Below are 16,792 nucleotides of genomic sequence, written 5' to 3' on the forward strand. Positions count from 1 at the left end.
ATTTTGCACAATTCATTTCGCTTGTCATCGCCAAAATCTGACCTTTTGCATGACTCACATGTTGTCGTCCTCACTGCTAATGTCCTTACAGCTAACCATTCAGCTGTCTTTTGTGCAGGAAATATACTAATGTCATATTCCATTGTTTGATTAAGAGTGCATCCTGTGTTTGATCTCAGCTAGAAAAGGAACATGTGTGGAGAAACAGGAGACTGAGATCGTGATGCATCCCTTTATCGTTGCATTGGCAGCAATTAAAGGATCCACATAATAACTTTAATAACCCCTCATCAACGTTTGCAGACTTGATACAGACATACAGTGTTACAATGCACTGCACACATTTTTGCTTTAATATGAAGAGGGGCATGATAACTACAGTTGTAGTCTTCACCCATTTTAATCTGTATCTGCATCACTGTCAAGCTCAGGAAAAGTATAATATGTAGAGAATCTCAAATCAAGAAAAATTCACCTGCTGAAGGAAAAAGATCCCTCATTTAGCTGATGCTGTTTTGGAAGCATGACCAATGTTGGAAGAATTAATTCATCCATATCAGCTTTCATATATATAATTTCTGTGCATTTTTCATTGAGACAAAATTCATCCAGTCAGGCAAGATGTGAAGTGGTCAGTGTCAGGGGTATCTGTCATCAAGGTCTGTTCACTGACCAGTTGTCCCATATACTAATCATTAACTCTCACTATGGAATAGATCATTCACAGTGAGTGATTTCAAGTTTGGTGCTAGAGGTGGTGTTAGTGCTATCTCATCTCTAGCACCAGCAATAAACCCAAACACAAACTTGAAAACCTCAAAAACCTCATGACATAGTTCCTGTAGCTAGTTTTGGGCTCGGTGTTGAATATCATCTGCTGAACAGAGCTCCACAATCCTTGTTTGTGATGTACATGCTTTTATATCGCAATTGGCTAAATCCACAAGTTCATGTTGGTGTTATCGTTGCTTTACGTGGGAAGCCCACATTCAGGGCAATGGCCACTCACGTTCACTTATGTGCATAACCTTTACCAATGTGGTAGTCACCAGTGGAATGTACATGAACACTGTTGACTTTGCCACATAAATCTATGCCTGGGAGTAAAATTATGGTCATTGTAATTTGGAGATGTTGATAAATTAGTGGCATTTTAATTCTTCTTCCGCATCACTCGTCTAATACAGGTAATCATGGCAGGATCTTTTCTTAATTTGAATTCAACCAAGTGCAATCACTTTTTTCATTGTGCAATTCATGCAGGATTTCACATTGGTGTAAAGAACTAGTGTTGGGGATGGATGATTATGAGTTGTATCAATTACATTAATCTGACCGTTGGTATTGGAGCTCGATGGAGAAAGGCAGTTGGGGAGATAACACCAGTGCCAGCACTAGCACTGAACATGAAATCACCGAATGTGATGTTTGATCTTGATTTATCCTCTCTTGCAGGGAAAACTTGTCGATCAGTCCGTATGTGTGGTGGCTTAGTGTCATTCTCATCAATATCGGTGAGTGTAGAGAATGTTGGTGAAAATACTTCAAGTGAAATCTGTAGCATTTATCATTGATTGTTTAATAATTTGTAAAGTCTTAATGACAAATGATGCTCTGCTTCAGATGCCTATAATGTGATATCAAGTACACTGTTTTCAGAATTCAATTGCACATTATTCACTTTATCATCCAAATTGAAAATTCAGCAGTCAGTAAAGATAGGTTTAACTCCGTCACTACAGCTGTCATCCAGCTCAGCTGCATTTTGTCTCCCTCATGAGCACACGTTTTTACTCGCATCTTTCTCACCTCAGTACAAATGAATTTGCAGCAATCATGGTTCGAGGGATGCATTTATGTGAAGCCAGAATCAGCACTTTGGAACACTTATCCAAAATGCTAATACATGAGGGTACTATTGATGCTCAATTTTTTGAGCTTCAGAAAGAACCCATATTGCAAACCAGCACTGTGCATTGTTCAAAAACTCTAAACCTCTGTTTTAGAGAGCTGTTCAGTGCATGTGATTTTGCATTTATGCTTTCCCAGTAAATGCGATTAGAGAGAATCGCCGGTCATGAATGTGATTTGCATTTATGATTCTCCAGTAAATGTGATTAGAGGTAATTGCCAATTTAAGCGTGATTTGCATTTATGCTTCCCCAGTAAATACGATTGGAGAAAATCACCAGTGGTAAATACACCTTTTTTTAAAAAAATTGTAACCCGTTAAGGACAGACTGATTTTACTACAACACGCATTCCCCATAGACACCTGCCCGAGTATACTCAGGACTTGTCCTCAACGGGTTAGTCAGCATTTTGAAGAAGCATTTGTATCAAAGGGAGTCAGGACACAACTGTGTTTTGCACCAATCACGTTTCAAAATGCTGATTATGGCCCCCAAAAAAGTTAAGCATAAACCCTCCCTTGCAGACATGTGTCGTAGGATTTACCAATCTTTGTCATGTGCTCCTCGTATCTTCACAGCCTTGTTCGTGCTGCTGTTTTTCTTGACCACACCCTCTGTGATAATGACGACACTCGACAGCACCAATTATCAAGATGCCTTAGCAAAGGCCAAGGTTAGTGCAAACAACCCCCATTTGACTGGGGAAATCTCTGCACTTTGCATCATCATGTTAGTGTGATGTTATTTTGCCTTCAATACAGATCACACCAAGCAGACTGAATTAGGCTTATGATGCATTATGCAGTAAAGATTTCAGCAAGCTTTTCTTGTTGCAGAAAATGATGTTTAATTATTACAACGCTGCACACTGGCACTGGTCCAATGGTCCAGGACCAGTAAAAATCACTGTTGGGCGATTTGGACCAGTAACTTTTTCAGGAATGGACCAATAAAAATGGAAAAACTGGGTACTTACTGGTCAAACAGACAGGTGGGTCCAGTAGAAAAATGGGTTAGTGTGCAGCCTTGGTTATTACAATGAGACTTGCACATGGAGTGAGCTGCTTTTGTCAAAGCACATTGATCCTACATAGTCAAAATATTTTCTCTGTCTGCTGGACTGTGAGGTAATTTGAACCTGAAGAGGAAAAAGAAAGTGGAAAACACAGTTTTGTTGTTTTTTTATTAGAAGTGCTGTCTGTTTGGTTGGCATATCTGAAAAAAAATCATTGATGTCATTTGTTAAATAATATTAAGCGATCTCAGTGAGATCAGCTGAAGTGTTTGAATATGTCGTGTTTGTTGTTTCATTTGTTATACTTTTTCTCCAATCTTTTTTGCAGTGTTTTCAGTTGATTCAATTTACACTTCTAGACTTTATCTTTCAAGTTTCTTAATGCTAGTAGACTGTCTTTTGGGTATATTGTGACCTATGAATTCATGTACAATTGTATTTTATGGTGTATTTTGAAAATTTGTGTAGTGATTTTTTTTTTCTCTTTTGGCAAGCAGGGTAAGAACTACTCAAGTTATAACATCCATCTGTTTTATTTCCGTCCATATTCCACTTTCCCTTCTCCAGTCACCCTTCCTGTCACAATTCTTGCCCACCCTGCTCCTGTGGACGTTTGCTGCCCTCCTTCCCCTGCTGGTCGTCTACTCCAGCTACTACTTTGAGTTCCACTGGACGCGCACCAAGCTCAACCACACCATCATGCGCAAGACGTTCATCTTCCTCCTCCTCATGATTCTAATACTGCCCTCGCTTGGCCTGGCCAGGTAGAATTTTTCATTCAGCATTTGGTGACATATGGTCGTGCAATATACACTAGACTTTCCAGTTTCTCTCATTGCACTCAAGTTCACCAATGCGTGCCAGTATATATATCTCTCCTGCACGTGTGACTTCCCCTTCTGTGAATGTGTCACACCGCCCTCACTTGGCAGAACTTGAACATTCAATCAAATCCTAACTGGCTTGCATGTGGAAGAAGATGAGAAGCTAATTGAATCGTATTGACATTTTGCTTGTGTCATAAGTCTGCATGCTCGAAATGGGATTAGACTGCAGTCACCCAATTGCAGAATGGCTCTGAACTTAGAGATAAAATGTACGACACAATTCAAATCATAACGTTTCCACTGTCAGCGTGAATATCCCACTTAATCTCTTCTGGCAAACATGCCATTGTGATTCATTAGCTCTGTCCAGCATAACAGAAGGGCATACATAATTCAAAGTAATTTTTCAGTGTAAGTATAATATCACTCCAGAAAGTGAAAATGAATTGCGAATTCCACAATAAGGTTTCGTCAAGGCCAAATGGAAATGATTGTTTGGTTGTGCTGCGTACACAGAATTGTCATGTGACTGCATATTTGAAGGACAGTATGATCTCAGTAACCTTGGGTGGCATCTACTTAATATCGTGAGAGCTCATTGGCTGTTGCCATGGAATTATCAGTTATTGTAAGTTACAGGTAGTCTAATCTTTGCTGATCTGGACCTAGATGAATACATGAAAAACAGATATGGCAAGCTATGGCAAGTAGAATGTTAGCAAATACAGCTGCATGAATAATGTAACCCCATGCAGCAGTGAAAACTTATAATGATGTGTCAACAACTGCAGCTAAGCATTGCAGTAGCATCTTACATTCATTGGGATTGGACACATTTGTGTCTTTGATGATTAAATGTTTGATGATGTATTTTTGACGTGCTGCCTGCAAAAAAAAAAAAAAAAGGAAAAAAAAGACTAAATGCAGCCTCAGATACGTGCAAATTGTACAAGACCTTTCACATTTGTGTCACAAGAATTAACTGTGCTGGTCTGCTCTTCTGAGCAGAAGGAACTAGAACTGTGCAAGCTACAAGCTGCATATCAGTAGATTCAAAGGCTGTGTTCCAGTAACTGATAATAATATTGTATATCTGTTTGTTTTGTTACTCACAGTTATGCATGTCTTGATGTGTATATCATTCATAAACCAATCAAAGTGCCAATGTGTGTGCGAATTTCTGTCAAGGAAATATTTGATATTCTGCTCAGTGATCACATTGTTATGATGAAGACAGTGTTTAGAAAATGGAAATCAACCAGATAGGCCTCATGCTATTTGTAAACACTCCTGATCACTTAAGTTGATATGAATTAGTATTATACACTTTGTGAAATGAAGGCTAAAATGTTTCATTCATTAATCTGTTCATTCTTTCCTCTTTATGTGTGTGTGTGTGTGTGTGTGTATCACAGTGCACAGGCCTTGTTTGAATACAGCTTGAAGAGTGTAGAAGAACTCAAGATCAGATGGGGGTGAGTGAAAAATCATGTTAATATCTTCTTTCCTCTCCCTCTTTCTTAGTGTCCGTTTCTTCCTTGCATTTTCCCCATTTGTCATTTTTGTTAAAATTTCTCCATCTGAGCCTGAGGAAGATTTCTTCTTTCTTAGTCTCCATTTCTTCCTTGCATTTTCCCCATTTGTCATTTTTGTTAAAATTTCTCCATCTGAGCCTGAGGAAGATTTCTTCTTTCTTAGTCTCCATTTCTTCCTTGCATTTTCCCCATTTGTCATTTTTGTTAAAACTTCTCCATCTGAGCCTTAGGAAGATTGAGAAAAGCTTTCCTGTCATTTTCTGTTTACTTGAATCATTAGGCATGAGAGACATTTACGTCGTGATTGATGGCTCCTACAAACACTGAATTCAACCCTCAGCAAGATTGGATTATGGATTCAAGAAGTAGAGACTACATAATCAAACATTTGACTAAGAACACTTTAGTTCACCACGCTCAATAGCTCAATAGCATTTCATACTGTATGAGCTGAAATTTTTCGCGGTGGTTTTATTTTCGTGAATTTCGCGAATCGCCTTTGAACCGCGAAAATAACAACGCGCGAATAGCTAAGTTCAGTTAGACCCTCGCAACCGCAAAATTAACAACACGCGAAAATTTCCTCCATGTAGCAATTCGCGAAAATATCTGTACGCGAAAATTTCAGCTCGTACAGTAGTCAGCACAGAAAAATTTGTGTGCCAATGTCAAAGTTTGCTTTCTGTCTTCATACATTGTACATTCCGAAGATTGACAGACTTTTGAACTCCCAGCTTCTATTTTGACCCCATGTTGCCTATGAGGATAGGTGTACATTCCAAAGATTGACAGACTGTTGAACTCCCAGCTTCTATTTTGACCCCATGTTGCCTATGAGGATAGGTGTACATTCCAAAGATTGACAGACTGTTGAACTCCCAGCTTCTATTTTGACCCCATGTTGCCTATGAGGATAGGTGTAAGAATATGTTGCAAATGTATTCTTCCTGAAGTGTGCATTTGTGATGTGATTAGTTTCTCACACAGGCCATATGTCATCTTTGTAAAGTTTTGCCATGCCCAGAAATTCTGTTGTTACAAAACAAAAAAACAGAAAAACAAAAAAACAAAAAAACAAATCCCCCCTCCCCCGAAAAAAACCCCAAACCCCCGAAACAACAATATGACTTTCAGCTTTGGATGATCATTAATGGAGTATCAAATAATTATGATTTATCATTTGTGATAATTCAATAGAAAAACAAAGCTTCACCAATCAAAGAAGAGAACATTTATATAAAAAAAGAAAGTTTCTTTCCAGTGAGGGCTAAAACTCAAGCTGCAAGATATAATGAAATCTCCTTTCTATTTCCCCACCCCCCAGATGTATCTTTCTACCAGAGAACGGAGCCTTCTTTGTGAACTTCATCATCACCTCTGCCTTCATCGGCACAGCCCTGGAGCTTATCCGCTTCCCAGAACTCTTTTACTATGGTATCAACATGCTGTGGACACGCTCCGAGGCAGAGAAGGTCACAAAGAGGAGTGTGAGTGTCACATAGCGACCTTGACTCAATTTCCTTCCACTAGATTTTAAAAAAAAAAAAAAAAAATGAGAGCTATACTCTTAACTGCAGACCTGCCTAACCTCACTACTTCTGCTGGAGGTTCCCTAGAAATATTAACTATTTTGTTTTCTCCTGACAAGAGAATTCGCATGTTGCAGTTAGAGCCTTGTTACGAGGTCACTGGAACATCAATAATTCACCCCTTTAAAGAGACGAATGAATTTTCACTTCAAAATTTCATTGAAGCTAAAACTTGGACTCTGTGTGTACAAATGTAAGTCACCCGATTAGACTTTATTTCAGTCTCCTTGAGGGTTATTGTTTGTTTGTTTGTTTGTTTGTTTGTTGTTTGTTTGTTTGTTTAGGGGTTTTGGGGTGTTAGGATCAAAATGAAGGTCATCTTCTGGATGCTAGCATTATTGAAACCTCAGTCATTCACCATTGTATAGGAACAATCAATTTTTCAATCCATGTTTTCACTAAGATCATGTATTGCACACAAATATTGGTTTGTCATATAGTCTAATGTCCGGTGACCGTGACGTGAATAGTCAGTCTTCCTGAAGTTGATTCTTTTTAGGTCACAAAAATACTCTGAAAATGACAGCAGCTATAGGAGTGACGTGCATTCATCTTCCCCAGCAATTTCACAATGGATTTTCTTCGTATTTTTTTTTTTTGTGTGTGTGTGTGCTAGTTTGTTAATTTGTTCATATGGCTATTTATCAAAACTCATGCAACAGGGAATGCTCAGTGCAAATGTTGCAGTATACTTGGTAGGTGTTATCAGTGCTGTTCAGCTGTAGATATTAATGGGTTTTTAGCTGCCTGGATGCAGTGCAGATCTACTGTAAAACCAGAAATATTCACAGCATGAAATTTGTGCAAATTGCCACTGGCATTCAATGCATATAGTGTGGATAGGAACTTTTGCGTGCATTTTATTTTCGCAAATCTAGACTCCTTGCAAAATTCATGAAAATTTCATGCACGCGAAAATATCTGGTTTGAACAGTATCCTGCTCACTGCTTACTGAAAATCAGTGCTCTTTTTGTGCCCATTAATGGGCAATATATGGATCCATGTATATAAATCACTTTTCCTGTTTTAAAAACCGCCACAATGTGTCAAATGGAATGCTATACATTGGTGCTGATGTGTGTTATCAGTGTAACGATTCTTCTCCATTTTTGCATGCCCAAATTTGTTGTAGCCAGTGACTCAAATATGGGTTGAAAATCATGAGAAATCTACATCTAGATTTTGTGAAATGCTCTGAATTCATTGTTGTCTTTGTATGTCTGTTGCAGCGAGTGGCCTATGAATTCCAGTATGGAGTACAGTATGCCTGGGTTCTCACTACTTTTACCATCATCTTGGTCTACAGTATAACATGCCCTCTCATCGCTCCTTTTGGTAAGAATGTTGGCTTCTTCATTTTCTGTCTTTTTTTTTTCCATCCTGCCTTTATTTCTTAGTTTTTGTCTCTGAGATGACTTGGAGCAAGAAAATGGGTGACTTGAACAAGATATTAAGTTTTTGATAATGTTTCCATGCTCAAACTGAGTTTTTCATTTTGTTGTCCATGAAGTTAAATTTTTTTTAAAGTTTATTGAAATACAATATCTAATCCTTTGTTGCCATCATTGGAGAAGTTACCAAAAGTGTTGATGGAAATTGGTTTTGTAAAACAAACAGGACAGATAAAAGTATATTGGAGTCAGCACACAGTATTTTTTGTGCTGTCATGATCAAAATAGATTAAAGGAATTAATAAGTATTATTGTTATCATTAAGTCCTATTTCAACAGGGTAGCAAATTCAGTGATCTCAGCATTGTTCTTTCAGTTGTTCCTGGTCATGTCAGGAACAAAAATAGAAAAAGTACAAATACAAAAGAAAAACATTTAGAACGTGCAAATGAATATTACTTACATATGTGTTTCATTTTGAACAGGCTCTACAGAAACTTGCCTTACCAGGTTAAGTACATATGCATGTGGTAATGTGTTCCACAAGACTGCTTCTGAAAATTGCATTTCATGCTTTGCTTCCCTTGTGGAAGGAAAATAAATTTCTCTACATATTTGTATGCTAGTGATAAAAGTGTTAGGTATGGGTTTTGTTTTATTTGCATCTCTTTGTCACTATGATGTTGCCTTACTGTCTCAATGGTGGGTCAACTTCCCTCTTTATTCCAGGCCTGATGTACATTGTTCTGAAGCATCTCGTCGATAGGTACAACATCTACTTTGCCTACATCCCTTCCCGCATCCACCAGGGCATCCATCAAAGTGCCATCAACTTTGTCGTCATCGCCGGGATGCTGCTGCAGCTCTCGGTTCTCTTCTTCTCAGTACTCAGGCTGGGTGAGTTTTTGGATGACGTCTGCGAGCGTCTCTTAATCTCTGCATGTTATGTCTTCGCGTTGTTCGTGCATGTGTCAGTGGATGCTTTCTTTCCATTTCCTGCAGCAGCTGTGTGGGTGCGCTGTTGATGATGACATGCTGAATGCAAAAGGGAAAGGGTGTAAGCACTGCCCTTAGCATCTGGCCATCTTGTGCCACTCTACTACACCTCTCCCCCCCCCCCACCCCCCCCCCCCCCCTTTCGTAGAGTACATCATATGCCTCATTTGATGAATTCTCTATTTTGATTAGTTGAAATAGGGGGCATTCATGTAACAATTGCCTTCAAGCCCATGGTACTCTAATTGCCCCATAGTACTAAACTGCTCAATGGTACTAAACCACCCTCTTTTGGTTCGTAGCGTTATGTTTGTACATTTGCAGTAAATGCTTGTCTTACATAGCGCGAGAGGTGACCTTTGTCCAATGCGATCACAATGCAATTTCTATGTATTTGGTAGTGGTAAGTGCAGACAGTTTGTTCTCAATATGATAGTGTGTGAATTAGCTGATAAGATCACAATTGGCCAAGTAAAATACCGTCATGCAATTTTATTCACTAAATACACTGCAAAACAAACATGGACGGCTTTTCTTCAGGACATTGTTGATGTTATCTCCCCTCAGGACTTCAACTCTATGCTGTGACCTAAAGAGCTTTCATAGCGTGGAGTTGAGATTTGTCAGAGCAATAATACCAACAATGCCTTGAAAAGCAGTCCATATCTGCATAACAAAAACCGAAACAGTAATGTGCACAATCTCCTATTCCTGACCTGCCCCCCCCCCAAAGTTTTTCATCAGAGAGGATTTCGCAAACATTTATGTCTGTCCAGTGCAAATCCCCTGTTCCCTTGATGTGACATAATTGTGTTCAGCAGTTCTTAAAACTGCCAATTTGAAAGTGTCATGACCCTACCAACCTGTGCTCATTTCCGCTAGGAGGCAATCATAAACGCAACCATTTTCTTCGCTCAATTTTCCACAAGGAGACAATCATTGTTACATATATGTGCAATTTCTACTGGTAAAGTAGCTGGAGGTTCTCAGCAAGCTGTCTCAACGCACGTGAAATGTTCTCGTGTCTGCGAGCAGCTCAAAACACTAGTAGACTTTTGAATCTCACACTGCTGTCAGAGGATATTTGATGTCCACAATGTCTTCTTATCACTCCTCTATTCATTCACGCTGCTCTGCATACTTTGTACTGGAAGAAAGTGACAAGAGTAGACTGTGCATGCCAATTTTCAGAACTCATGATGATAGACTGGAGCTCCATGCAATACGCATCAAGAGAAATGATGTATTGTAAAACACGATACTTTCGCGGCATGAAATTTTCGCGAATTGGTGCCGACGGCCTTTTTTGTGGCATGTCATTTTCGCGAGTTACCTCTAACATTCAATGCACATAGTGTAGACAAGAACTTTCATGTGCTTTTTAATTTCGCGAATATTGGCTGTCACGAAATTTGCGAAAATAAGATGCATGCGAACATTCCTCATTTTTCAGTATGTAGGGTCTGACATATAAAGTAAAGATAACTTTCTTCTTCTTTTTTTCTGTCACACTATTCACATGCTTAGAGTAAGGTGTGATGATTATTTTGATTGTCAACTTAATTGCTCACTATTTGAACTCCTATGTGCATTTTTCAGAGAAATTGAAGCAGAAATTTAGGATTATTTTCAATAGCTCAGCATTTTGCAAAGTGTCACTACTATGCATGCACATTTGTCAGTTCATTATGACACTGACTGATTGAATGTTCTTTCATATCCCATTTCTAGCTTACCAACAAAAATGTTGTTTCGTACTTGTTAGTTTGCATACACTACTGTGTACCTCGAATGTTGTGTACTTGGAATGGCATAAAATGAGTTCAGTGTGTGATCTTGACAACCAATGGGTGAAAGTTAATGGACTGGGAATTGTTGAATTTTGTACCATTGCACTGCTCTGACGTCAAAATGTACTTCTGCCGTACGTGCCTAATCAGTTACAAGCACGCTCTCAATCAGTCATTTATTGTCAACAGTTTCAACAGATAGATCTCTTTTGCATGTGACCGTACCACAAAACAATTGTACAACCACATGCCTCTTGAAGAAAAGTTGCCATTGCTGTACTTTATTCGAGAATCAGCTTGGATGACATTCATTGATATCTGAGATGTTGTATAAAAAATAGTATATCGTCAAGACCTTATATGTACAAAATGTTAAATGTTCAGGAGAGCAAAAAAAACATGACAGCCAAAGCACTATGTTAAATGGGATAGCCTTTCGTTTGACATGTCGTGGTGGCTTCATTTTTGGGGTAAGACAGCTAGGCATTGAGCAGGACATCACTTGACTGGTTATCTGACCATTAATCCAAAAAAAGTCAATTTTACCAAAATTTGAGGTACAAGATCTTGTCACCCCAGCAAAGATATGGTCTTTACTCAAGCAATTGAACAAGATTTCGCATTCAGTGATGAGATAAGATGAAATGCTCTGTTCAACTTGGTTTTACGTGGTTGAATAGAGCGCATCATCTCTCACCATGTGTGAAATCTTGTACCATTGCACTCTTGACCTTTCTTTATTTGTATAATATGGTAGTCATTAATTAAAAAAACCCCAGTGGCATGAAGCCGCTCTTTTCTCATCATGTCTTTTGTGTTTTGTAAGGAAGGACACAATTTACTTTTGATTCCCTAAAGATTCTGATTCAATTTCATTCAGACCTAACTATCTCCCCAAGTGATTGCTAAGATATGTTGCCTGTTGCATAAAACTCTTTACTGGAGAAAACTTGGGTTAGCCTACTTTCAAAGAGTTTTGTTTTCTCCCCTTTGATGAGGTCAATGGCAGAATCACACTAACCTGAGTTTTTCTCAGGTAGAAAGTTTTATGCAACAGGATCATGGTTACAAAATAGATTCATCAAAGCAGCAGTCAAGCAACTACAATCACAAACTTTCTATAAAGTGCCACCTGGCGTATAAGCTGGGAATTCATCTTGAATTGCATAAGCAATGCTACAACAGGATTAAGCTAGTGCTAGAGTGTATGTGAAAGGTCAGAATCATTTACTTAAGTCTTGATTTGTTCATTTAGACTGGACATGTAAGTCTGTGCATCTGATTTTGCACAAGCAATACCTAAAGATACATAAGTACGGTAAGTGAAAGATTAGATAGGTCCTGATATTGTTTATTATGTCAGGCGGTAATATTTGCTGTGAAGAAAAGAGACTACAAATATCTTAATATCAAAGCCAATCAAATGGCCTGTCGTTTTATAGCATTCTTGAGCTAGTATCATATTGACAATATGTGAAACGCTTGTATTGGTTGTGTACATGTATGTCAAAATGTTTTTCCATGTATCTCTTCCATCAAAAAGTATATGCTGTAACCCAAAGCTAACCATGGTATATGATATTTCCATCTGAACATACCAAAGTCACTCAATTAGATTTTTTGCTCAATGTGCTGTTTGTCGGGGATGAAGATTATGCTCATATTTTCTGTAACTTGGGTCTAGAAAGATGTTTGCCAAAAATCAACTCTGCAATTGTAGTCTAAGGTGCATTTTTTACCAGGCAGATAGCACACTTAGGTAACATGAAGAAAGCAAATGCTAGGTTTACAGTGTAGTCTTAAACATAGACAAGATATTTCTATTTGTAGTTTGTCAGAATTATGCATACAGATATATTTGCAATACTTGGAATTAATAGAAGTTTAAGTCAGAGAGTTCATATTTATATGGGAAACAGTTGGTTCACAGTTGGTTCAAAATGGACAGAAATTAAAATGAAATGAAATGAAATGAAATGAAATGTATACCATAACACAAGGTTAAATTCTGGAGATGTGGCATTTCTGGTGCAAGCAGGCACAATATTCAACACAATAATTTTTTGAATATGCCAATCATAACTTTGACAGACATTTATAGAGTATGTTAGCAATCCAACCTTTTCCTCCTCTTTTTTTCCTGATGGTGTAAAATGAATTTGATGAGAATTTGCTCTGATTTTATTTTAGAGGAAATGGACCTGTTTAGACAGTGTGGAATGAAAATATGTCATATAAGAATGTTTTACAAAAAGAGCAAATAGAGCAGTTTGGAAAGGGAAGGTAAAGGAATCAGAAAATGTTAGCAGCAAAACTTGGAAAAAAAAGATCTTTCTACACTAAAGCACAAAATTAGTGCCAGTTTATCATAAAGTGATTGAAGTGGAGACAATTTTGACCACCATGCAGCCAAGACGTTAAACCTTTCTGGATATTAGTGTGATTTTGCTCATTATTTTCTAGTCTGTTGCCCTTAGTTTGTGTTCTTAAGTCAGCATTACTATATCTCTAGGAATCGTTTTGAATTTTGATCATAAATTTGTGGAATTTTCGAAATGCCAGTGTTCATCCAAAAGTGATGCCTTTGAATTTTTCTGCTAGAGTTTTATTTGTACTATTTGGACAACTTTAAACAGAACAATTCAATGTCATTGGTCCAGCAGGGTTTAACCAAGCCCATACAAATATGACATGGATAGATGGGTTCATTGCTTTATCTCTCCATTTTGTGTGTCAGCATCGTAAAGAGTTATTAGGGTTGTTAAGAAGTAGACAGTTTACCCTTGAGCAGTGGGGCTCCATCTGTCAAAAATGCACACTTCGATGCATTCTGAGATTCCCGTCTCCTCCTCTTAGCTGTAAAGATTGTTGTGATTATGGGAAGCTTTGTGCATCAAGTCGCCGCTGCAGAGGCCAGTAGTGGTGGTGACTCATCACAGATTTCATTCACCAATCCAGGGTCACCCTGAAGAAAGAAAGAAAGAAAAAACATGGTAAAACTTAGAGGACCCATAGTAACCAATGTTCTCTCCCCAAATTACATCCTGTGTAAGACATGATGGCTGACAGGGTTTCTTACTGATGGCAGCTCTCGTTCACATTTTTTTTTTTCTTTCAAAGATTCGTTTCTAGACAGCCATGAGACAGGAATATTGCTCCTTTTCCATCTCTCCACACCCTGCAGTCCTCTTCATAATTAGAGTTTTATGATAATGTATGTGGATTTACAGAGGGAAAAAAATGTGAACAGCAAAAGAATGTGTTCTGTAATGCAGGGTTCAGTGTGAGAATAGAAGTTGATTTTTGTGTATACTAATATCACGTACAATGAATGCATTTGTTGATATGTTGTGATGTTCATTGTAGAACCATATTTTGCACCTATATTCGTTTCTCAAAAAAATATGTACTGCTGATTAAATTTGTCGGGTAGAAAATTTGGAATATACCACCCAGCTTTCTGTTATATTTTTTACCTTTGCAATAATTTTCAATAGAAATTCATCAAATTCATCAAATTTCAGATTACATTACCTGATCCTATGTCAGTCCAATAGCTACTACTTCAAAATATGCCACTAGCATGTGATATTATTTTTTAAGACTTCCAGTCTTAGCAAGTAGTTATTGCTACTACCACTAAAAAATCAAACATTTGCAGCAAATTGACTTTTTGCTCTTATTTGCAATGGTAGACACATTTATTTGATGTGCAATTGATGTTTGTTGTCGTGGGAAAGGGGCCCCCTAGATTTCTAGAAGAAAGTTAACTATTTGTTGCTCTCATATCAAATGTTATGTTCATCTCACATATTGAAGGCAATATCTGGATGCACTGCCCCTAGAAGTGTGCATCAGTTTCTCTGTGATAAAATCAGTCTTTTCCTTTCACATATCAGTACTATGTCATTAGAAATAGCTTATCTGTTTTGCCAAGGAGTTGGTGTATTTCTGCACAGAAGGCGAGACCCAGCCAAAAATAGCGAGATTTTGTGGGGGCTGTCAAATTCAATTCCTCAGTCACAGGTTACTTCACTTTGTTGCGCTTTGCACAGCTTGCCAATCCCCATGCCTCCAATATCCCTCCATGATCATGGTACCTCGTGGTGTTGATACAACACACATTGTAACGTGATCACAAAGGCCATTGTAACATGACTTGACGACAAAGGCCGGCATGGGGAGGAGGATGTCATCACCAGTGTGTTGCTGCTCAGCAGCTGCCGCATCCAATATGAGAAAGTCCTCATCGCCGTTGGCATGGATACTATCATGATGCCAGCCAGACCATTGCTTTGTCTGCCCAATTAATGTCTGTGAAGTGGTGGAGCGGGGAGGAGGAGGAGGGAGAGGGGGGGGGGGGGGGGGAGGAAAGCCTGCATTGTGTTTACCCATCCCCTGCTTCTTTTGAAGCTTGGCAAACATTTATGGGCTGCTGGTTCTTTTGCAATATACCACAAACACACATACACACAAACACACAAAAAGGAGCTCGGTGCGTGACATGAATATTGAAAATGATTTCTACATACAGACTACCCTCCTCTCTGTCGAACATGGATGTCTACCCGCTCTCTCTCTCTCTCATCCTCCCCACTCTCGGACTAGCTGATCAAACAATCTCTGTATGTCTTCCAATCTCATTAATGATATTAAGAGTGTGTGGAGGTGTGTGATTCAGCAAAGGGGGTACGGGTTCTGACACTTCTCTAACGTATATCAAACAGGAGAAATGTGTCTTGTGAGAAATGTGTCTTTTTGAGAAATGAGTCTTTCCAGTCAAGACTTATCACCTTACATGTGTGTGTGTGTGTGTGTGTGTGTGTGTGTGTGTGTGTGTGTGTGTGTATTTTGATTGCACCCATTCTCATTTTATACCAAACCTAGTAGATATTGTTAGTGCTGCATACATCCATAGTATCTTGCAGTATATTGGAAACTGCAAATGCCCAGGTTGATTGCAAGGTTTATATGTTTCTCCTCAGAGATAGAATAAAAAGAAAAAAAAATGGCTGCAGTTCTGAAATTCATATCCAAACTGATTCTACTCTTGCCTTTCGGTTTAATTTGTCTGTCCAAAGAGGATTTTTTTTTTTTCATTTGCAACATGTTCACTGTCATGCTACCATCTCACATAGAGGGTTATGTTTGTATTGATGCCATGACGTCATGTTTCTCCCACTGTATTTGCTCAGTATTTGAAAGATATTGGATGAAGCTGGGCATGGTGGAAACACTCTTCTCACTGCTAGGCAGCAACATTTTCCTCTTTTTTTTTCAGTTCAAATTTAATGTTAGGTCACTGTGCATCAATTCCTTGTGCCAGTGCACTCAATATTAGTGCTGCACCATTGTATATTTGCTTGGTCCTCTCGATACATGACTGTATTCAATATTACTCTTGGTTATAGTCAATCCCATCCATCTCAATTAATAGAGCAATAGCGTGTGAGAGATACTATGTAGGCTGTATCATACAGTGACATTCAAGAAATGTCAGCACTGCTGCAATGAACGGGCAAAGTACTTCATTTTTTTACTGCATGTTCGGCCCTATGACCATGGAGCCACATTAGCTCAGGGAAAAGGGAAAGACACAAGAAATAAAGGAATTAATTCACCCTTGTACAGTATGCTGGACTTGTGTGCAGCAGTGTATGAATCCACTGTTAACTTTCCTTCAAGTTTTCGTGGAATTTTCTCCTTGATGTCATCAGGCATTTGACATTCACCCA

The 16,792-nt window shown here is 38.5% G+C and overlaps 2 protein-coding genes across 2 annotated transcripts in view; both read left to right on the forward strand.

Moving 5' to 3' along the window:
• LOC139737200 (calcium permeable stress-gated cation channel 1-like) overlaps window positions 1-6,792 on the forward strand; it is a 64,272-nt gene extending 57,480 nt beyond the window's left edge. The window contains exons 14-18 of the mRNA XM_071647876.1: window positions 1,456-1,514; window positions 2,492-2,586; window positions 3,496-3,692; window positions 5,171-5,230; window positions 6,615-6,792. Coding sequence (XP_071503977.1) covers window positions 1,456-1,514; window positions 2,492-2,586; window positions 3,496-3,692; window positions 5,171-5,230; window positions 6,615-6,792 — 589 coding nt within the window. The remainder of the gene's footprint in view (window positions 1-1,455; window positions 1,515-2,491; window positions 2,587-3,495; window positions 3,693-5,170; window positions 5,231-6,614) is intronic.
• A 1,298-nt stretch (window positions 6,793-8,090) lies between these two features.
• Window positions 8,091-16,792, forward strand: part of LOC139737193 (CSC1-like protein 2) — a 54,278-nt gene continuing 45,576 nt past the window's right edge. The window contains exons 1-2 of the mRNA XM_071647870.1: window positions 8,091-8,215; window positions 9,001-9,168. Of these exons, the coding sequence (XP_071503971.1) occupies window positions 9,006-9,168 (163 nt within the window). The 5' untranslated portion in view covers window positions 8,091-8,215; window positions 9,001-9,005. The remainder of the gene's footprint in view (window positions 8,216-9,000; window positions 9,169-16,792) is intronic.

This window comes from Diadema antillarum, unplaced genomic scaffold (genome assembly GCF_040938485.1).
Source record: "Diadema antillarum isolate AM-2024a unplaced genomic scaffold, OU_Dant_1.0 seq00000685_RagTag, whole genome shotgun sequence".
Classification (NCBI taxonomy): Eukaryota; Metazoa; Echinodermata; class Echinoidea; order Diadematoida; family Diadematidae; genus Diadema; species Diadema antillarum.